Here is a 22905-nt window from a genome sequence, read left to right on the forward strand (position 1 = left end):
TGGTGCAGTGATGAGCAAGGTGAAAATTTCCACCAAGATTTGAAGGTCAGGGAAGGACAGTATCAGGGTAGATGGGATGTACATATGATGGCTGACTTCGGTTGGAGCATCCGGCGGGATTGTCCTAACACTGAACACTCCAGGAAAGGCTATACACGTTTTTACCTTAACCACTTACCAGAATAATTTTCAAATGTTTTACTATAAAAAAAATGACAGAGTAACAAAATACATAAGGTATTTAACTAGAATTACATTTTATTTTTAAAGTTTTCTTTCTTGTAAATTCTCCTATCCGCTAACTGTATTAGTGAAACCTTATAAATGGTTGCCAAATTGTGATGAATGATTACTGCAAGTATTAACAGTGACTGTGTAAGTCACTAGCTGTACCTGCCACGAGACCTTGTGTACTTTCTATCCAGCATTGTTGGCTTAGAGGTTCGCACTCTGGCCTTTGCAGTGCTAAGTCCCAGGTTTGAATCTCAGCCAGGACACTATCTGCATGGAGTTTGCAGGTTCTTCCTGTGTGGGTTTCCTCCCACATCCCAGAAACATGCAGTTAGGGTAACTGGCTTCTCTCCAAAAATTGTCCTTCCACTGGGTTAATTACACAACTATGGTAGGGACATTGTAAGCTCCTTTGAGGGACAGTTAGTGACATCACTATGGACTTTGTAAATTGCATATATTGTTAATAACCTGTATATAAATACAAGTTATTAATAATAAAAATACTCATTGATTTGTTCTTTTCTTTGCATTGATGTCCATTCATGTTCCTGATGCTTAATTGAAGTCTTGGGTAATATGACTATATCATATCTGAAAGGGTAAATGGTTAACAGAATTTGCAAAAAATATAACATTGTATTGTATCTTATTCAGTGGTCAGTTTGTGTTGATAGTTTTATTATTCTGTTTGTTTTGCATGTAACCTAGAAAGAAATGTATCATGATTGTAGAAGGGTCACACAACATTTGTAGAAATCGATTCTGGGCAACTTGACGATTGATATATTTTTTTTTTTTTGCTTTATGTTTTCATAGTAGGATGTGTGTATGTTGCAGACTGGTACTGTTTTGTTCTCTGAATACAGATAGCTTTGTTGGAAAAATATGTATGTTCTTCACTTGCCTTGAAATTTAGTGCCTGAAATTTTGGGTAGGGTCCTCTCCTTCTCATTGTCTTTGTTTGTATCCGTCATTTGCGACCCCTTATTGTACAGTGCTGCATATGTTGGCGCTTTGTAAATACAGTTTAATAATAGTAATTGCGTTCATTAGCTCGAACTCATTCAATGCTCCCTGACCTGACACTGCTTGTTCTGATAATGTGACTACAGACTATAAAGCGCTGTGTAATATGTCAGCGCTATATAAATACTGGCTAATAATATTAATGGAAGGTTGTGAAGAAGGGGTGGTTATCATTTTCCAACTTCACATAGAAATCAACCATGGTTGACATCTATTCGTCATTTGTTCCATTATGCTGACAACTGATCTACCATCATGCTGACAAACTCCTTAAACAATCTTAGAAGCACCTATGGGAACACTACTATTGGTTTCAATATTAGAGCAAGGGACATGTGAACAAGCCTTATTATTAATAATATTTTATAGCGCCAACATATTACGAAATCACTGTACATTAAATAGGGGTTGCAATTGACACAGGTACAGACAGTGACACAGGAGGAGGGGAGGACCCTACCCAGAAGAGCTTACAATCTAAGAGGTGGGGTAAGCAGCACACAATAGGAGGGGAGAGGTTATGCAATAGTGGGTATGTAGTGAGGGTTTAAAGAGACAGAAGAAGACGGGTAGGCAAGTTAAAAAAGATGGGATGGGTAAAATGGAAGTCTTAAAGAATAGTCCTTGATATGAAGGTGCAAAGTAGGGCTGGTGCTTTTGCTTCACTTAAATTACAGTACTGAGCCACTGGCAGACAGCAGTTCAAACACGGCCCTGGGATTCCTGAGAACTGATACATATTTACCTCTTTTTTAGCACAACACATTTTTTGGTGTTGAGGGTGCCGCTATCTTGTAATATGCCATTTAGGATGTCAGACGCTCCATTTATATTTACATTGAACAAAACTTGCAGAAGCACAATGATAAGTATGCAGCAGACTGGCAGGGTTCAGGGGGCCTGGAATCCAGTGGGAGATAGAGTCTCATTGTAGGTATCAATTTATGCTGTTGGAGATAACAGAGGAATTCAGTCTGATAACGTTTCAGATTGGGAACATGAACCCGACTAATGGCTCACATATACTCTTCCTGGCAGCTGTCCACCTCTCATACGATACTGACATATATGAATATGGCACAGGGCACAGATATAGGGCTATGCCTACAAAGCATCATCATTTTTCTGTCTGAATCCTAAATTAAAAGCATCCTTAAAATAGTAATGACATTCTAAACAAAACCATATCATCCATTATAGTTCAACAAGCTTGTAAAGGAAACATCTAGCTTCCCACAACTTACTGCTTACTTTTTTGATTTCAGATCCATAGCAATGATTCCCAATCAGGGTTCTTTTAGAGGTTGCTAGGGGTTCCTGGATCAATTTGTGACACGTTTTGGCTATCTGTAAGGGTGACATTCTTCCCAATGGCCAGCAATCTAGGAGAAATTCTTTCCATCGACCACCACACTAATGTACTGTGAGCCGTGGATATAGTAATTATAGCAGGGTTTCCCTAAGACCTGAAAGTTATTTTAGGGGGTTACCCCATGTTAACAAGGTCAAAAAGGCTGCATTCAGTCTTACTTTCAATTTGTATATAAGCTTTTATCTTTCCCAAGACAGTTTAAAGGGTACCTATCAGAACAGAAAGTTACAAGCATCTAAACTATCCTCGGTGAGAAACTCCTAGTTGGATCAAGTATTCATCATAGGAGTTCTAAATTCATGGGCTGGTTGCTTGTTCCAAGTCAGCAACTCACTAACCAGTAAAGAAAAGAATAGTATTATTATCTTGTATTTATATAGCGCCACCATATTACGCAGCGCTGTACAAAGTCCATAGTCATATCTCTAACTGTCCCTCCAAGGTGACTCACAATCCAATGTCCTTATCATAGTCATAAGTCCTTACAAAAGTCTAAGATCAATTTGGGGCCAAATAACTTAACTGCATGTTTTTGGAATGTGGGGGAACACTGAAGTACCCAGAGGAAACCCGCACAAACATGGGGAGAACATACAAACTTCATACAGGTAGTACCCTGGCCAGGTCCGAACTTGGAAGGCTGGTCCTGCAAAGGCCAAAGTGCTAACCTGTGAGCTACTTTGCAGCACTAGATGATAGCCCTTCTCAATCTTTTTGATTCAGTGGAACTAGTTTTCAGGTCCTGGAGGAAACCTTGTTAAAATTAAGGGGTCAATGGGAAAATATCCCCTATTTTGCTGGTTTTATGGGAAGAATACAACGCCTTCAGTGGTACTCAAAACATCACCCTTATAATCAGCTAAAAAGGTGATTGGGGTCCTGTGACTGGCTCTTTCATATGGTGTTTACAGCAGGAATAGAAGGCACCCAATAAATGTGAGGATGAACAGCTACAGTTCTGCAAAGCTGATGGAACTTCAATGGATTTTTGGTTGAGAATGGCTATTATTCGCCACCTTGACAGTAACACCACTTAATATCTTTTGGACTGGCAAAGCAAAAGTGACTAAGTGAACATATGTGTTTAAGAACCTAGGGATGCTTTGATCCAGCTGTCCCCCATTAACTTGTACAACTGAATGTTTAATACATACTTTTGGTGCCAGTCCCCTGAGGAAGCCAAGAGGCAAAACACGTCAGGTCCCTGAGATAAATACCCTGACATTTTGGTTTTCTGTTCAAACCATCTATCTGTACAGTTTGTTTAACCTCAAAACATATAATAATATAGTTAATCTATGTTGGAAATAGGATTCAAATACTGTGTGAATTTTTTTTTCCAACAGAATTTGCCAGTAAAAGCCTGCTTTCTCTCTTACTATGCTTTATATTTAGACTTACTCAGGCTTGGCAACTTCAATTATTTAAGTAGTCCCTTTTGGTAGAATCCATCTTCCCCTTTCCCTTCATTACGCATTAATATATTATGATATTATATGGCCATTTTAACTTTTTTTTACATTTTTAATTTGGACAATTTAGTGCTGTATCCTTATTTAGATTTACCCTCACTTTTTGTTCCTATCATATCAGGACAAATAATTAGAGGGGTTGGGTCTCTGTCCCTATTAGAGAAATATCCCACCGCTTTCTGATGTGTCTATCCCGTGTTACCTGAATAGGAATTGAAAATATATCTCCTCAATAGGAACATCATCAAAACTATTTAACTTAGTGTTTCTCAATCTTTTTAACATAGGAGAACCCCCTGAACTAACGTTCATGTCTAAAAGGAATCCTTGCTATAATTACTATATTCACAGCTTACAGTATATTAGTGTGGTGGTTAGTGGGAAGAATGCCAGAGAGAACCCCTAGCAACCCCTGGAGGAACCCTGAATGAGAAACAATTGTCTAACCCTTACCCCTTGCGTACAAAAGGCAAAACAACCAAGAAATAGAGTTAAGCTGTAAAGGATAATTGGACATCTGTCTCATCTTTTCTTTTAGGAAAAACAGTTTTGTTAATGCATGTTTTGCATCCTAAATGGAAAATGAACAAACATCCTGATTTTTAGCATATTTCTGTTTTTGTTTGGTTACTTAACAGAAATGTGCAACTTACTGCATTTTTCTTTTTGTTACTCTTGGCGAGAAAATCAAATTGGAAAGTTGAAAGTAAAGCAAACAAGTAAAGAAACATGCAATATGTGTTTATGTTTAGAATGGTATTATCAGTTGTCATGCTTTTTCTTGAATATGGAGTTCCTGCCATCTTAACAAAGCTGTCTCTAAACCAGTATTTCTCAACCAGGGATCCTCCAGAGGTTGTTAGGGGGACCTTGAGCAATTTGTGACTCTCAGGTGAATTTAAGTGACATCAATGATCTTTTTGGCTGTCTGTAAGGGTGACATTCTTCCCAATGCACAGCAAAGTAAGAGTCATTCTTCCTGACCACCACACTAATATACTGTGAGCTGTGTGTGTGTGTGTGTGTGTGTGTATTTATATATATATATGTGTGTGTGTATATATATATATATATTTATTATATACACACACACACACACCAGAGGTTTCCTGAAGACCTGAAAGTTATCTCAAGGGTTCCCCCATGTTAAAAAAAAACATTGAGAAAAGCTGCTCTAAAGGGATCTTCGATGGTCCTTTTGAGTCACGCAGTAGATTTTTTTGCAATGTAAATCAACAATCAGGCTGCCCATTTGTGATCATCTAGGCCATGAGACCATCTGTTCTATATCACTGCCAGCTGGATTAGCGATAACGCTTGATTTTTATTAATTAACAAGTTGGGCAGACAGGGAAGCTTACATTCTGCTCATACGATGACAGATAACATAACATCAGCCTGTTAGTCTCTTGTAAAATTTCACCAGTCTTTAACAAATGCCCTCATCCCTTCGAACATGTCTGTCCAAACTTCTGCAATTTTGCATGCAGTCTTTACCAGTTACCTATAACATAGTAGAGATCTCTAAAATGACAGTCTTTTGTAATTCAGTTGCTGTTGTATACCAAAGCAGTCTCACATGTGATCGGGCTCTCGTAATTGGCAAGCTTTCCTTTGCAATACAATTGTGTTTGGAAGGTAGCAAAGAACTGCAAGTTCCAGATAGGGCTGTGGATATAAATACTAGAAATCTACAAAAGACGACTAAAAAGTAGGTCCTGGGTAGGTTTGTATTTGAGTATAGGGGAAAGGCTGTGTACACACATTAAATTGTTCTGAGAAAAACATGTCTTAAAATTTGATATGTGAATATCAGTCCCCAGCGTCACTCACTGATCCGTCCTGGCGAATGGCCAGGAATAGCTGCTGTCCATTTCAGTGCTTGCTCATCCCACTCCCCCCCCCCCCTTCATAGAACAGAACTGCATTGTGTGTACTGCGCTCGTTCATTCATAGGTTAATGAAAACGATCATGAAAGATCGTTCCCAGAGACAGACATAAATGATATGTACATGCCCCACTCACCTGTTTTCTATGTTAGCCACCTATTTGTGTTCACTTCCTTGTAATTGGATTGTACCTGAGTGAAAAGATACATTATTCTATATCTTTCTGTGCTATATCTGTAAGCAGGGACAGATTTAGACACAATGGTGCCCTTGGCAAATATAAAGTGAGGACTCTAAATGCACAGCATTCCAGCTCCTTGCACTACCATCATCACAAGGCCAAAACCCATAAAGAAAGTGATCAGGGTACAATAAGTGTTCCAAATATTTATTGCCATTCTACCTGTGGTGGTTCTTGGCAATTATCCAGTTTGCTCTACCCTAAAACCAGCTGTGTCTTAAAGCACCGATACATGGACCAAGCTTGGGGGTTAAGCTGCGGTATTCTGCATGACCATCTACAATGTTATCCAGAGACTAACAATTTAGTTCCGGAATTCATATCTTGAGTGCATATTTTATTTTTGTCATACCCATAAGGATCAGAATCCTGAGCTACAACTCAATTTATTTAAAAGGATTTACAATATAAACTTCATACTGATAGCAAACGGTTGGCTAACAGATACAGAAAAGAATTATAATGAACATAAAGATGATTTCTAATGGATATAAGTTAAACTATTTAGCAAAATGTAAAATATATAAAGTTCTATATACACATGCAGAAACTAAATCTGACATTATTATTATTAAACAGTATTTATATAGCGCCAACATATTACACAGTGCTGTACATTAAATAGGGTTTGCAAATGACAGACCAATATAGACAGTGACACAGGAGGAAAGGACCCTGTCCCGAAGAGCTTACAATGTGCAGGTTCTTCTATCATTGCCTCCTCCTATTGTGTGATACTTCCTCCACCTCCTAGATTGTAAGCTCTTCGAGGCAGGGTCCTCTCCTCCTCCTGTGTCAGTCTATTACCTGCAACCCTTATTTAATGTACAGCTCTGGGTAATATGTTGACATTTGCTAGGGTTTTAGGGTAGGTTCACACATGCCTCGTGATCCAGCGCAGCTCCTGGCGGGTGGTGCCTTGCCATCCACTCATTCACTTGAACTTTGGCGAAACAGCTTTGGAACATTTGGCAGCTGGTGGCAGTACCGGTACCACTCAGTGACGCCCCTATTCATTCTCAATAGAGTTGCTGCCAGGAAAAGCTCAATGTAGCACCACCCCCAAAATGGCCATTCACTGGCATGAGGAAGCAGTACTTGCACAGCAACATCAAGGCCAGTGTGAACATAGCCTTACAGGGACCTGATCATGAACAGGCTGTCACCCGTGTATTACAATTAGTTCCCTGTGCCCCCTACAAGGTAATTTTTATCTAATACACTTTCTGTTCTCAAACCCCTGAGGCTTTGATATATTTGAAAATTATCTGTGATACTTTTATATAAATAAACCAAATTGTTGTTTTTCAGAGACTTTTCCAGCTTAGCTTCGATGTCAGGTGTTTGGTTCTTTCGCCATATAAATCTTAGGGGTCAATTTATGTTTTCACCCATTCACAATATTTCTACTTGTACCTAATGTAACAAATGTGTTCATTTTGGATAAAACAGTTTCAAATTGCCCCCTCGGTGAAGGTTTTATCCTGCATTGTTCTGTGTGTGAGACTGACCCAACCACTCTGAATACATCTGTAAACAGGAAAGGAAAATGCTCAACGTGATTTATTTTGTATGATTTCAGGCTGAGTGCAAAAGAAATCCAATTTCCTGGGGAACAGAAGGGAAGGGATAATTAATCATGAATGACGTGGCTCAAAAGACTGAGGTAGGTACACTAAAAAAAACAAATAAAGTGTAATTATCGTTAAAAGTGGCATTATCACTGCTGATTCATCAGATTGCCTCAGATTTGTTTAATGAAGCAGTGAAATGTTACTAAACATGAAATGTATATAAAGGGGGGACTGCCTGATCATGGCCTTGCCGAAACTGTGCACATGTATAGAGACATGTACAGGACATGTATTGCAAAGCATGTGTGTGGGTTTTCTACACCCAAAATCACCGTGGTCGACATTTATTCATTCCGGCACACAGCAAAGCAATGATATGCAGGAGCAGTAACACTGATTCACTACAAAGTTACTGCCTAAGTAATACATTATTTCCCTGCCTGCAAAACTGACCCTGACTACTTCTTATATCAGATTAAAACTCATAGTACATTACCTATAGAGTAACAAAACTAACTTTTGCTGAAACATTCACCTTCAGTCCAGCAATTTTCTCTGCAGTACTTTTTTCGACCACTAGATGTCACCAGTCTGATCATCAATGTCATTTAACCCACTTTCTGTGAGCTCAGGTTATCCTAGACTTCCAGATCTACTGCATGCGGTTAATGGGGAAGCAGTACAGTTAATACATCATCTCCCTGACATTCTGCTTGGTCTTCCTATCCATCACATGAACTGATTGAGTCTTTCTACTGATACCAGGTCAATTTAAATTAAATATGTTCAGTGATGTATTTATGACTACAGAGCTGTATTTGTGTCTCCTATCAAATTTAGCTTTAATTCTAAGACCATTTGGAGTACAAATTGTTCTCATCTCCAGTGGAAAATCCACTTCAGTTCCTTGCAAATCTGTTGCAGTTGGCTGTCCAGGAATACAGATGTATACATATGTATAAAAACTGTTGCATAGACTTTCCCACATGACAGGCAGCCTGACTTGTATCTAATTTAACAAATGTCTCCTTGAATATTTTTCACTGCTCTTTGTGCTTAGTTATTTGCCCATTGTTTGCTTCTACTACTTCTATTGAGTTTCAAGATAACTGCAACAATGACTTCTACAGGATACAATGGGGTATTGCATCTCAGGATTAGAAAAAAAAACACTCCTAAAGTGAATCCCTAGCCTGCTCCTTTTCCATTTTGTTGGTGTTTATTCACATCCATACCCCAACTTGTCAATCAGATGATATGGTCGGGCTTACAGAAAGCATGAGGAAAGTACAAAGATTGTCGTTGCTTCTGAAAGTAAAAGATGCCTGGCCATGTTGAGCCAATAGCTTTAGCTTTTTCTAAATTCATGTGGGGTGCATCTGTTCAAGTTTGCACATTGCCTATTCAAACTGTATTTAGGGAGCATTCACATGACCCCTTCTATGTAGATTCATTTTATCTTCAATATACTAATGTTAGACTGAATCTTAGTGAATAGTCACACGTCATCCTAAAGATAGGATAATTATATTTACAAAATTAACATTTTAGTAATATATCCTTAGCCCCCTTTCAGAGTGCTGTAAACTGCAGCGTTGTTTAAAACGCTCAACCATGCATCAAACCACTTTTATTCGACTGTATCAGTGCAGTTGGGAAACATTGTCCACGTTTGTATTAGATGAGGTTGCTGCACGGTTCCTGGAAGTGACATGTTGGCCTCTGAAGGAAGAACCGCACAGCTACTGCAAATGCAAGGGCATTGAATGCAAATGCATGACCTGAGGTGCAGTTTGCCTTGTACCTAGGAGCAGCTAACCATGTGTTTGTTGAATGCAAATGTAAACAGGGGCCTAAAAAGCCTGGTGCCTTTTTTATAAGAAAAAACACCTGGAAAAGTACATACAGGTCTCTACAATGCATTTTGGGGGCAATTTATGTTTATACTAGAGTTGTAAAAGAGTGACAAGGCTATAGACAGCCCTGGCCACTTCCAGGTATTTGCAAGGCATTTACTAGTGTTTTCTTTTACTAGGAAATAGTTGATGTAAACTAAAAGTACAAACTAGTCAAATATGAACAATTCATATACTGTATATAATGCCCCAGAGGCCATTGTTAATCTGCTGGACAGAATCAAGTTTTGTATTAATTTTTGTATTCATCATCTGCAGTTGGTTGTCCATCTAGCTAAAATCTAATGGCTGCCAGTTTCCTTACTTTTTGAATGGCTCTGCATTGAGAAAGCAGGTTAAGTCTTCCAGCACCACCCTTTAATACTCTCAGAAAAGTAGGTAATAAAATAGGATCATGTGATGAGAGGCTGTATCACTGCCCAGAAGTACAATAATAACCGGCTACCTGCAAAGAATAATTAAGTAAAAAAAGGTTAAAGTAAAAAAAAAAACTTTCAAACTTCAGCAGCATGAAAAGCACACATTGCAGGCTCCACACTCACTTCTACTATTCATCTTCTCTTGCTTAACCTGTCACGCTTTTCTGTCTTTTCCTGTTTTTCTCATCTTCAAGATTCTGCTTTCTACATCTAAGCCTGTCCAAAAAACCTACGTCCCCAAGCTTGCCAAGGGAGATGTAATGAACAAGTTTGAAGCCATGCAGAAAGCCAGAGAGGAGAGGAGCCAAAGAAAAACCACAGAGGAGATACAGCGGAGAAAAGAGCAATATAACAGAGAGAGAATCTGGAACAAAAGGAAGCAAGAGGTTCTCTGTCCAGATAATTCACCCCTATTGTAGTGTATAAGGGTATTAGAAAAAAGCACAAAGGCACCTCATACAAATGCAATAAGTTGATTTCCAGTGATCAGCGGGGGTATTCTGTTTGAAACACCCATCAATCAGCTTTTTGAGGAGCAAATTTGAGACTTAGTAGAGTTACTTGGCTTTCCTCATAGCATTCCTTTATTAACCATTGGTTTCCAGTGCAAATGACCCAGTACAGTAATGCAATGAAAGGCGAAAAGATGAACTCTCATAGGTAAAGGTGCTCATGAGCATAACTCTAACTTCTGATTGGTTGGGTTTTGAGCAGAACACAATCCCTGATCAGCGGCATGGAGGAGAGCCCACTGGATTACCATCTTCTCAATGCAAGAGGACCTCCAATTTTAAAGTTCACCTGCCCATGGTTGGCTGCCATTCCTGACCCATGAATGTTAGCTGCCTGGATGTTATGTTGATGCTGTGGAACAAATGCTTTCTTAGTCACTGACCAGGAATAAGTAAAGAGATAATTCTGGCATTTGTTTACACCAGGTCTATTCAAGGTCAGTGACTTATAAGCATTAAGGCTTTGGTCCCACTTTGAGACTTGTGCATTGCTGCGCATTTTATCGCACCTGTGTCTGCTGCAATGCTGACCTGATTAAAGCTCACTGAATGGGGCAGTAAACCAGGGACAATAGTAGTGCACTGACAAAGTGCACTGCATAGGTTAGAACATTAGACATTGCTATCTATGAAACATCTGATGTCCTTACGAATCCCGCATCATGTTTGTGTGTGATACTTAAGGACTATGAACCACACTGCACCCCCCATAGCGGGAACAAGGCCTAAAGGCAGACACAGCAAGGTAGCTAGGACCCTTTACTTCTCCTATGATAGGTGTACTAAAAGCTACAGTGCAAAAAGCATTATTCTTTTTACTGCCTGTCTTTACAGGTTTGTACTTAGTATCTTAATATAATTATTATTTTGTTTGTAGCAGTACATTAAATAGGGGTTGCAAATGTCAGACAGATATAAATAATGACACATGATGAGGAGAGGACCCTGCCCAGAGGAGCTTACAATCTAAGAGGTGGGGGGAGTAGCACACAATAGGAGGGATAACTGGTGCAGACAATCCAGCTGTCATTACTTTTGTTTTTAATTTCTTCTTCTGCTTAACTGTTGCCATAGAGGTACCTAAGGACTATAACAAGATGATAAGAATTACATTTCATGGTACCAAATTTCAGTTCCAACTTAGTCATTTCTGAACCTAAAAAGTTTCCAAAAGCAATTTCTAATTTTGGGACTGTCACTTTAAATCAAAGCTCAATGGTCATTATTGGCAATAATATTCTCTAGTTTGGTCTCCTTTGCAAAACATTTTTCAGTATAAAAATTTGGAATGTTACATTTTAATCCTACACTTTATAGTCTAATACCAAATGGCCTTTTCCAATTCTCCAGATTAAAGAACTGCTAGCTTCTGATGATGAAGAAGAAAAACCGAAGCAGGCAGAAAAGGGATATGTTCCAAAACTCACCGGTAAGTGATGTAAATCATAGAATAATATTTTTTTTCTATTCTACAAATTCAAGTGTAATCTGTATGATTCTGATGCCTCCATGTGGTCACATACATGTAATACACTATTTTTTATCATAAGCACAATGGATACCCCTATACATAAAAAAGCATCTAGCATATAAAACATTCTATATATATTATCGGCTAAGTAACATGGGGAATTTTCACTCTACTTGTATTGAGTCAGTGATTCTGGCATTATTGAGGCTGTGGGATCAACATGACAGACAGGTGTTGAAGCATCGGGTAAAAAGAACATAGCTGCAGCTGCTGTAGGCTGTATATTTCTTTTTGGAAAATATATTATACGTTTAGCATGAGGACATTTTTTTTATGCATTAGCACTAGATGGTGGTTGCTTCTAAATGTGCACAGCTATAGTGATAGTTGGTAGACCCCAGAAATAGTTACTTTTTATGGTGAAACTCTTTGGGTAGCTTACTGCAATAGATGGAGTTGTTCCAACCTGATCAATCCTTTCTATTCAGGAACAGTTAAAGGGAAATTTGCAGAGATGGAAAAGCAAAGACAAGATGAGGAGAGAAAAAGAATGGAGGAGGAGAGGAAAAGAAGGCTTGAACAGGACCTAAAGGAGAAAAGGAAGATTCAGCGTGAACTGGCCAAGAAAGCTGAAGAGGTATGGCTCCAGTAGTCAAATGAGCACTTGACCAAAGAGCTAACAACAGGTCCTGGGTACCAATATGCAGACTCTATTGATGTGCCTTTTTGTCATAGGCTTTGTTCTGTATTATACCTGGATCAATTGCATGGGTTACCTGCTACTATGTAGATGCTGAAAAATTTGGCTTAGCAAAAACTAATCAGCTTATTGGAGTTCAGCTGACATTTAGCAGTTTTAGGCATGCTTTGCAGCTTGAGGTTACTTTTTACCAATACCGTAGCATTTCCTTATGTCTATATATAACTTTAGAGCAAAACTGCACATTCTACACCCAAAGTGGATAAAAGTCAAGGAAGCTCAATGCAAGAATTGCAGGTGTGCTTTTTCTTAGTCATCTTTAAAAAAAGTTCCAGCACAGTGGGTTCTTTAAACTTTCACCACTAGAACTGTGTTTCTTGGCCTTTTAAACATAGGGGAACCCTTAAAAGTTTTCAGGTCTCAGGGAACCCCGGCTCTAATTACTTTATCCACAGCTAACTACATAGTGTAGTGGTCATTGGGAAGAATGCTTCTTACTTTACTGGGACATTGGGAAGAATGTCCCTCTTACAGATAGCCAAAAAGATCATCAGTGTCAGTTGAGTCAGAAACTGCTCATTGCTCAAGGAACCCCCAGCAAACTCAGGAGGAACCCCAGGGTTTCACTGGACCTTGATTGATAAACATGGTACTCGAACATGTGCAGATAAGAAATACTAAACATGTTCCATTTTCCTGCAGTCAAAAAGAACATCAGACCTTGCAAAAATGAAAATAAATCATGGCTACTGTTTGACTTAATTTCCTTAAATATTTTTTACAACGTAAGCATCCTTTTTTGCTACATTTTCTAACAAAATGAGGGAAAAAGCAGAACGATAAAACTTTTTTAGAACCTTGTCCGTTTGTGGTTTTCTTCTTTAACAGCTAGGAACAGAAAGAAGATTTCTGCATCTGCTGAATTTTGAACACTTTCCAGACAATGTCAAAATATCTCTCGTAATTTTAACTGTCATGCATTATTTTTGTATTTTGGGGATTCTAAATCACAGAATTACATTTTTCCAGTGCACCTGAGGTCTTGAGCTATTCAGAAGCAAGTATTTACTTTGGAAGAGTAAAACACAGCAGGGTTTGACACTTTAAAATTCTTATTTAATAGATTGAGGACATTAACTGTGCGGAAAGTGACTCGGACATGGAGGTAAAAAGATATTTCTTCAATTCAAACATCCTTTCTTTATGTAACTTTTCTTATTTTTCCACACTCTATCACTGTCTATACTAACACCACTGGGTAATAAGGAAATAGCCTGTTTTTTTTCAATTCACATAATAATATCCTGGTGACCATGTCTAAAAATTCATTTTGAAGGCCCATGTTAAATGTGACATGGGAGATCAAGAAAACAGATATTATTATTATTATTATTACATATTAAATATGTAATTTGTAAATTTCACAAAATATCTGTCCAATACATAATAGGTTACCTCTGTGGTGCACGGAATACAGGCATATTATTTTTTCATCTCAGCTTTATACGTTCGTATTGAGCTTGAGTGTTCTTCTGAACCTTTTAAGTGTTCCTCAGATACAGTATCTTTTCAATACTTAAAGTGTGAAAAATACTTCAAACCACAGATCTTCAAGATTTATACCAATCATCTACTGAACATGGTTTCTTGATGAAGATGCTCTGCCAACAAGGTCATCCTGTTACATAATAACTCTTTTTGTAGAAACTCACATTCTTTTGTTTTCAGAGTTGAATGTGTCAACAGGTTTCCTCTTAGCAAAAACTGGTCTTAAAAAACAAATCCACTAACCAAGAAGAATGTTTATTTCAAACAGGAAGGAGAGGAAGAAGAGGAAGTTATGGTGACTCCAGTAAAGGCAGTTAGATCTCCTGGAAAAATAAATATGAAATTTGAGGATTTGGAAAAACAGAGGGAAGAAGAAGAAAAGAGAAGACGCGAGGAAGAAAAAAACAGAAGATATGATGAACATAGGAGGTCATTCCGAGATGCTAAGAGACGTTCCTCTGCTATGGTAATGATTAGATATATTGGAGGTGGTATAGCTGTTTATAGACCAAAAGAATTGGGAAATTTAGAACATGTTGGCTAGAAAATTCAGAGGTTTGGGTTATCTTTTAGTAAAAACCATGTGTTAGAGGAAGAAATTTTAAAGCAAGGGCACAAGCAGAGAAATATCTGATAATAAACATGACCATAGTTCATTTATGGGTTTCTCCAGATACTTTTAATAGTTAGTGGCCAGTTTTTTATTGAACCAAGAGGTCAGAATATCAAAATGCTTTCCCAACTTATGAGAGCAAATCTTATTTTCCAAGGATGAGACAGAAACCCAAGACAAGAAGAGCAAGGAACAAGTAACACCTGGAAAACTCAAATTATCCTTTGAGGAGATAGAAAAACAGAGGCAGGAACAACAGAAAAAGCTGGCAGAAGAAGAGGCTCGTATTCGGTTAGAGGAAGAGAGACGGGCTTTTGAAGAAGCAAGGCAACACGTGGTAAAAAAAATGGCGCAGATCTGGTCCCCTAGTATTTAAGATTTTAGTATTTCTCAATGCCATACCCCAGAGCTTGGAGCTATTCCATCTATATATACTGCCCATATTGTCTTTTGACCATTTTTACTTTAAGGGGGTTGTTCATTTCTAAGAATTATAATGAGACACTTGTCATAATACCTACATCTTTATTAGTTTTTTTTGGATAAAGGGGCCAATTTCTATAGCATTTAGCTTTGTCATCAGTTACAACCCAAGGTGTTGATGTGATACTAAACCAGAAATAACTTTTGCTACAAGATATGAAGTTTGCATAACATTTGTAGCATATGTTTTCCAAAAGGTCAATGACGGAGACGAAGAACAGCCAGTCAACGCACACAAAGATGAAATACGTCCAGGAAAACTGAAGTTGAGTTTTGAGGAGTTAGAGAAACAGAGAAAGGAGGAGGAGAGAATAAAAGTGGAGGAGGAGGCGAGGAGGAGGATAGAAGAAGAAAAGAGAGCCTTTGCTGAAGCAAGGAAGAGCATGGTAGAGTAGAAATGTTGTTTTTGGGGAAAAAAATGGGAAATGTAAACTGGTCATTGTAATATGTGATTGAGTGACAGTGGGCGGCTGGCACCTTGCTTGGTGACTTGCACAGCAGAGGTGGTTCTTAAACAGCTGGAGGCAGTCATTACCGCTCACTGCTGCTCCCATTCATGCTCTATGAGGATTCCACAGGGAGAAGGTACATGTAGCATTTCAGAGGTAGCAGTCCCCTGGCAAGAGGTAAATGCACCACAACCTCACCCAGTGTGAACATAGCCTAAAGTCATTTTACTAGCTCTCAGTTCTCCAATATTCTGACTATAATTGAATGAGGGCTACTTTACGTATAGTCATATTAAGCAATTATTGTGACGAGCTTTAAGTTAGGTGCTTGGCCCCAACTGGAGGTTTCCACTGGCTCCAAGTTCAACACCCTATTTAGCCAACCCATTTATTGAACATCCTGATACACTTACCTATAGAATGCTGTTGCTTTTATTTGCAAATGTAAAAAACAACAATGGGGATGGTGGATAACTTTGCTTTTGCATTTCCTATCAGTGCATCATTAATCTGATTTGCTTTTGGTACTTGCATTGATTACATAGATTCAGCAATTAAATAATAGCAGAATGCAAATTACTAATGCACATTCCCTTGCTTTCAATTTTTTGAAATAATAAAAAAAAAAGTTAGATAATTGAATGTTTAGGATTACGACTTATTTTGAAATACAGTAATTTTTTTTTTTTTCTTTTTAAAGTTACTTACCATATAGTTTGTATTTTACTTCATTTTACTCTAAAAGATTCAGGCAGCTCTGGTAGCCTGGACATCAGACTTTTCTACTGCGGTCATAATAAAAGGTTTGTATTTTGCCCATAGCCAGTGACTGGACAGCACAACAGCAGACCGATGAGCGTATGCCTCTCCTACTACTGGCATGCACTTTTTAAGCTCCTACCCCCTCTTGCAGGCCAAGCTCTGTTGGAGGGATGAGACTAAAGCTACGTACACACGCCAGATGATTTTTGTCCGATTATCCCCTCAGGGCTGATATCAAGATGAGAATCTGGTGTGTGTACAGCGCTCATCGTCTGGACAATCATCCTGGATTATCCACGGAGAATGGACAAGGAAAAATTGTAATGAAAGTGAAGGATATAGAGCCCAGCACGGTGAGGCTCCATCGTTCTTCCCCTTCACTCTCCCTAAACCAGAAGGGCGCTGCATGTACAGCGCTAGTTAATGCATCGTGAAGTCCTTTGTCATTGGAAAGGCCTGTGAAAGATCCTTTCCACAGACAATTATTGCATGTGTGTATCCAGCCTAAGTCAAACATTTGGTACTGCCCCTATGCATCTTGGGTCACAGAACGGATAGAATGCTCAGTCTGGAAAGACTACCCACCTCTGTGGAAGAAGAAAGATCAGTGATGTCACCACCAGCCTAAAGACTGCAGGAAAAAAGTACAGGGAGGTGAACCTTGATATCTGTTAAAAAAAATGTAATTTTGAGATGGTCTGGAAAAGATTTGTCTTTTGGAAGCTCCTTCTAAAAGATTTGATGAATGTTTAAACAAGTAAATATGTAATCTCTACAGGCTTCCAATGAGGACGACGACGAGGATATCAGACTGGAAGTTACAAAGGAGAACAGCCAACCTGGTAAACTGAAATTAAGTTTTGAAGAACTGGAAAAACAGAGGAGAGAAGAGGAGCACAGGAGAGCAGAAGAGGAAGCCCGGAGGAGACTGGAGGAGGAAAGGAAGCAATTTGCAGAAGCAAGGAAAAACATGGTAATGTCTCAAAAATGCACCATACTAAAATTCCTAAAACCTTTACAGATTGTAGGTTTAAAAGCAGACCTTCTTTTTTCTATGTGCAGGTATAAAATTATTATTCCATTATATTCGAATAGACATCCCTGCCATCTGCATTCTTTAAAAAGATAAGGCTAGTTCATACACAGTAGTGCATGTGACAAACGTTGGTACAGTAGAGCAAGGTACCATACCCCAAGGTACCATAAGCTGATCTGCAGTTCATTGTAGGGTAACTCATGTGCTGTGCATTTGCTCCAAGAATCTAAACATAAAGTATATGCACTTCTTTTTGTGCAATGCTGTGTGTCAAATAACCCATTTGGCCTAATGGGCTGCAAGCCCCCCCACTCAAGTACAGGTAATCCCCGGGTTACATACGAGATAGGGATTGTAACCGGTACATTATTTTAATAAATGCAATTAGGACAGATGTTTGTCTCAACATATTATTAGGCAGCATGGTGTCAGTTACTGTATAAAATCCTCAATGTATCACAAAGCAAAAAAAAAAAAATCTTTATGGAGCCTAGACATTCATTACTTTCTGGAGAAAGCTGTGCTTTGATATGCAAAAAGAAACAATTGCAGAGTTTGTCTTGGTCATTACAGAGTTACAAGAGACTGCAGAAAGAGCTCAATCGCTAAGATCACCCACAACCTCAGCTGTGTTTAGCATAATATTTCTTCTGCAAGTCATGCAAACCGCCCCTCTCTCTCGTCAAGCCTCTGTCCAGCACAGGAACGAGCAGAGAAGCCCGTCCGCATCTAGGAGTCATCTGTATGTCGAGGACTATCTGTATAACAGACATACATGTGAAGTCACCCTTGAACTGCCTCTGATAGGGTTTATAATAATCTATAATTGGAAATAAGTAGCCTGTTATGCCATATATATCAGCCTTTCTGAAGCTTTTTTACCCCTACGAAACCCGAGATAATTTTTAGGTCTCAGGGAATCCCTACTAAGACCAAATTTTGGGTCAAGGGCAAAAAACCTTTTAAATTGGATGGTGGAAATAATGGCCCAAACAATAGTGGTTAGAATACCACCTTTATGGACTAATAAAAACATACTTAGAGTCATGTAGATGGCTCTACCAAGTAATGTTGGCCCCAGAACTTTGCACGCATCAACAAATGGGAGGTTGTTCAACTGTTAACCCCAAGCATCCGGGGTTTGTGCATTTGGTTGCATGGGTATGTAGCTAAGACAGGCACCCATTTGCCAAAATTATACACCAGAAACAAAGGAATGGATTATTGAGGTCTTGATTGAGTCCAGGCCGCTTACTCAATCTTCTACCATTGGCTTTCTCTGGTGTAAAGAGGTGATTCTGATTTGAAAAAGCTTGTCCTTGTATTTTTTTTTTTTTTTTTTTTTTGGAGGGCCTTGTCAAAAATTAGCACTAGGCCCATTGATCTTTAGCTAGGCAACAATAAGTAATGGTGCAGTTTCCACAAAAGGGGGAATCCAGGTCTAAATTGTGCAAAAGGACCCATAGGTCTGTAGCTTAACCACTGATGCAAAATTCAACAAGACCAGGGAACTCAAAGTGACATCTTTTGGGCCATGAGTCATTTCATTCACCACTTTGGTAACCATGAAAGACAGAGCTTGTTTACTTTGGGAAACAATAAGGTTGCTATATATGGAAACTTGCTAGAAATATATATTTTTTCCCCAGGAGCCAGATGAAGACACCCTGCCACTCAGTAAAACCACATCTCAGGAGACACTTGCACCAGGTAAACTGGAAATAAACTTTGAAGAAAGACTCAGACAGAAAATGGAAGAAGAGAAAAGGTTAAAAGAAGAAGAGAAAAAACAAAAGCTGGAACTTGAAAAACAAGAGTTTGCTCAGCTACGTCAAGAGATGGGAGAGGTACACAATGTTTTATAGATAATAGTGGATATTGTAATTACCACTAAGGAAACTTTTTCTCCAGGATCAGAGCTAGGGTCTGTCTATATTAGATATGACACTTTCAGACACCATTGAAGTATATTATGACTTAAGTGGTGTGTACGAAATTAGTCACATTGGTCATGGCATCAAAATTAATATACAATATACTGTAAAGGGCAGGTAGAAAGGACTTTACCTATCACTACTCAACCAGGGCTGCTCTAGTGATTGCTAGAAGTTCCTTGAGCAATAATCATTGTGCTCCTCTTTAGACGGGTACCTGTAATTTACTAACCCATTTATAACAAAAAATTAGTTTTGAGCTTAATACAGACACACTTACCGCCCTACCTTATTTATGACGCTCTCTGACCACTCAATATTGTATGTTGTACGAAAACTTTGGTCCTAAATTTGGCAGCATGGCATCTCTGTGTCAAGTATCTCATCTTGCACCAGCCTCAAACCTAAGTCTAGTTCCCTCAGTAATAACTATAAAAGCATTTACTATTCTCAAGACTTGTATTTCGTTGTGCGCCTTAGTGACAAATTCACTTAGTATTCTAGTCTTAAGAACAGAGCTTGGTTGGCAAGTAGAAGAAAGGCTCTCCCCCTTAAATAGGTGAACGTATGCTGTGGACCACTGAAAACTCATGTCGAGCCAAAGCTGGAGATTTCAGTGCAGCACTATAAAAAGTTAAGGCACGCACTAGATTTCTGGCAGATAAAGCATTTGCATAGATTATTCAGAACAAACCATTGTTCAACAGGCCAAAAGGATTTTAAAAAATTCTTAGGGTTGAGCTATGCTAACCACAGGTGCAGTGTGCACCATCAATAGTCAAACCTACACAATGCAGATTCTATTTTTTTCACAGATCTTTAGATATATGTGGTGTTGTTGAATGGCCACTAAAATTATGTTATACCTTAACTTTTTATTTATATTTTTCAGGAGGAAATAAATGAGAGCTATGAAGTATTAAGTAGAGAGTATGAAGAATTGATTAAGCTAAAGAGGACGGGTTCAATTCAAGCCAAAAACTTGAAAAGTAAATTTGAAAAGATTGGAAAACTGTCTGAAGAAGAAATACAGAAAAAGGTGGAGGAAGAAAGGTTAAGAAGAAAGGCCACAGATGAGGAACTGAAAGAAAGGGAAGCTGAACATTTTCATGAGGTCAGTGTGTACAGGATGTGTGGCTTGAAAACAAATCCATTCTGATTCTAGATTGTGATGCTGCAATTCTCATGATCAGAGGTCATGATTGTTGCAGGGGTAGCTGTAAAGACAAAATATAGTAACTCTTAAAATGTTTCAGGATGAAGAGGTTGATGTGAGGCCAGTTGTGAAGAGTCATGCTCCTTTCTCACACAAGGTCAACATGAAGGCTCGGTTTGAACAAATGGCAAAAGCTAGGGAAGAGGAGGAACAGAGGCGAATCGAAGAACAAAAGCTCCAAAGAATGCAATTTGAGCAGCAGGAAATTGATGCGGCTTTGCAGAAGGTATTGTATAGTACAGGGGAAATAATACATTAACATTTAAAGGAAAGCTGACTTTAGTACTTTTATTGACTGAACAAATAGTATATCTATATTCGTTTGGTGAACATTTCCAGTTCAGAAATGTAAAGATTTATAGAAAGTGTAGGAACAATATTTGGCTGTACCTTTTAATTAGAAATTTGGGACACTCGGTATATTTACCAAGTTGTATACTAGAATTGATATGATTGAGAAACAGCTGGGAAAAATTAAGGTTGACAAAGCGTCAGGACCTGATGGATTACATCCACATGTCCTCAAAGAGCTGAGCTCAGTTATTTCAAAGCCATTATTTCAATTTTTAGACTCTTTAGTCACTGGCAAGGTACGGATGGATTGGCATAAGGCCAATGTGGTTCCTATCTTTAAAAAAGGGAGCTAAGTCATTACCAGGTAACTACAGACCGGTTAGTTTAACGTCCATAGTTGGAAAGGTCCTAGAGAGTTTGATAAAGAACCACATAGAGAAGTTTCTGCTAGAAAATAATATAAGTGATAGTCAGCATGGCTTCAAGAAAGACCAAAGTTGTCAAACAAATTTCCTCTCTTTTTATGAGGAAGTAAAGGTAAGGTAAACAGGTAGACAGTGGAGTAGCAGTTGATAGAGACTTTGCTCAAGCATTTCACACTGTACCCCACAGACGCTTAATATGCAAGTTAGGGTCAATAGGTTTGAAAAGTCAATCTGTAAATGGGTAGAGAACTGGCTTAAAGACCACATCCAGAGAGTTGTAATTAATTATTCATACTCTGAATGGTCTAAGGTTATTAGTGGTGTACCCCAGGGTTCAGTGTTGGAACCTTTACTGTTTAACTTTATGATAGAGTTTGGGATTAAAAGTACCATTTCTGTGTTTGCAGATGACGCCAAACTTTGAATGGAATTTAGTCCATACAGGATGTCTATAAACTACAAGCAGACCTGGATGTACTGTTTGATTGGGCATCCAAGTGGCAAATGACATTTAATATAGATAAATGTAAAGTTTTGCACTTGGGAGCTAATACCATGCATGCTTCATAGTGTTTAGGGGGAATACATTTGGGGGAGTTAGAAATGGAAAAGGATCTGGGGGTTCTGGTAGATCAGACTTACAGCATACCTATAGCCAAGCTGCAATATCTAAAGCTAGCAAAGTACTTTCTTTTATTAGGAGGAATAGACTGCAGAGATGGAGACATAATCATGTTCCTCTACAAAGCATTGGTCAGACCACATCTGGAATATGCAGTCCAGTTTTGGGCACCAGTTCACAAAAAGGACATTGTTGAATTTGAGAGAGTGCAGAGAAAGGCAACTAAATTAATAAAAGGAATGGAGGAGCTCAGCTATTAGGAGAGACATTTTGGGGGGATATGATCACCCTGTATAAGTATATAAATGGTCCATATAGAGAACTCTCTTCCCAATTATTCACTTTGAGATCATTACAAAGAACAAGAGGGCACTCTGTGTCTGGAGGAAAAGAAGTTTAAGTTCCTGAGAAGGGATTCTTCACTGTAAGGTCTGAAAATGTGGGATCGGCTCCCTCAGGAAGGAGTTTCAGCAACTACTATACATTGCTTTAAGAAAAAGCTAGATGCTTTTCCAGACGTACCGAATATAACGGGGTATTAGGGCGTTAAAGTAAAAATAACAGGGACTGTTGAGCCAGGGAACATCCGATTGCCTCATGGAACCAGAACGGAATTTTTTTTCCATTTAAGCAAATTGTGCCCGGTGTTTTTTATTTTTGCCTTCCTCTGGACCAACTATGTCTTAGAGATATCCC

The 22905-nt window shown here is 38.6% G+C and overlaps 1 protein-coding gene across 7 annotated transcripts in view; it reads left to right on the forward strand.

The window, feature by feature from the left end:
- The window catches only part of NEXN (nexilin F-actin binding protein), a 34953-nt gene that overhangs the window by 10274 nt on the left and 1774 nt on the right, over window positions 1-22905 (forward strand). For 2 of the 7 annotated variants that reach the window (XM_072419508.1, XM_072419507.1), the window contains exons 2-13: window positions 7818-7901; window positions 10339-10530; window positions 12007-12085; window positions 12616-12764; window positions 13951-13992; window positions 14644-14841; window positions 15146-15325; window positions 15669-15857; window positions 17461-17655; window positions 19368-19565; window positions 20545-20766; window positions 20909-21094. In XM_072419508.1, coding sequence (XP_072275609.1) covers window positions 7875-7901; window positions 10339-10530; window positions 12007-12085; window positions 12616-12764; window positions 13951-13992; window positions 14644-14841; window positions 15146-15325; window positions 15669-15857; window positions 17461-17655; window positions 19368-19565; window positions 20545-20766; window positions 20909-21094 — 1857 coding nt within the window. In that variant the 5' untranslated portion in view covers window positions 7818-7874. The remainder of the gene's footprint in view (window positions 1-7817; window positions 7902-10338; window positions 10531-12006; window positions 12086-12615; window positions 12765-13950; window positions 13993-14643; window positions 14842-15145; window positions 15326-15668; window positions 15858-17460; window positions 17656-19367; window positions 19566-20544; window positions 20767-20908; window positions 21095-22905) is intronic. The other 5 variants (XM_072419513.1, XM_072419511.1, XM_072419510.1 and 2 more) reach the window with 4 other exon arrangements.

The sequence above is a fragment of the Pyxicephalus adspersus genome, chromosome 8, assembly GCF_032062135.1.
Source record: "Pyxicephalus adspersus chromosome 8, UCB_Pads_2.0, whole genome shotgun sequence".
Taxonomy (NCBI): Eukaryota; Metazoa; Chordata; class Amphibia; order Anura; family Pyxicephalidae; genus Pyxicephalus; species Pyxicephalus adspersus.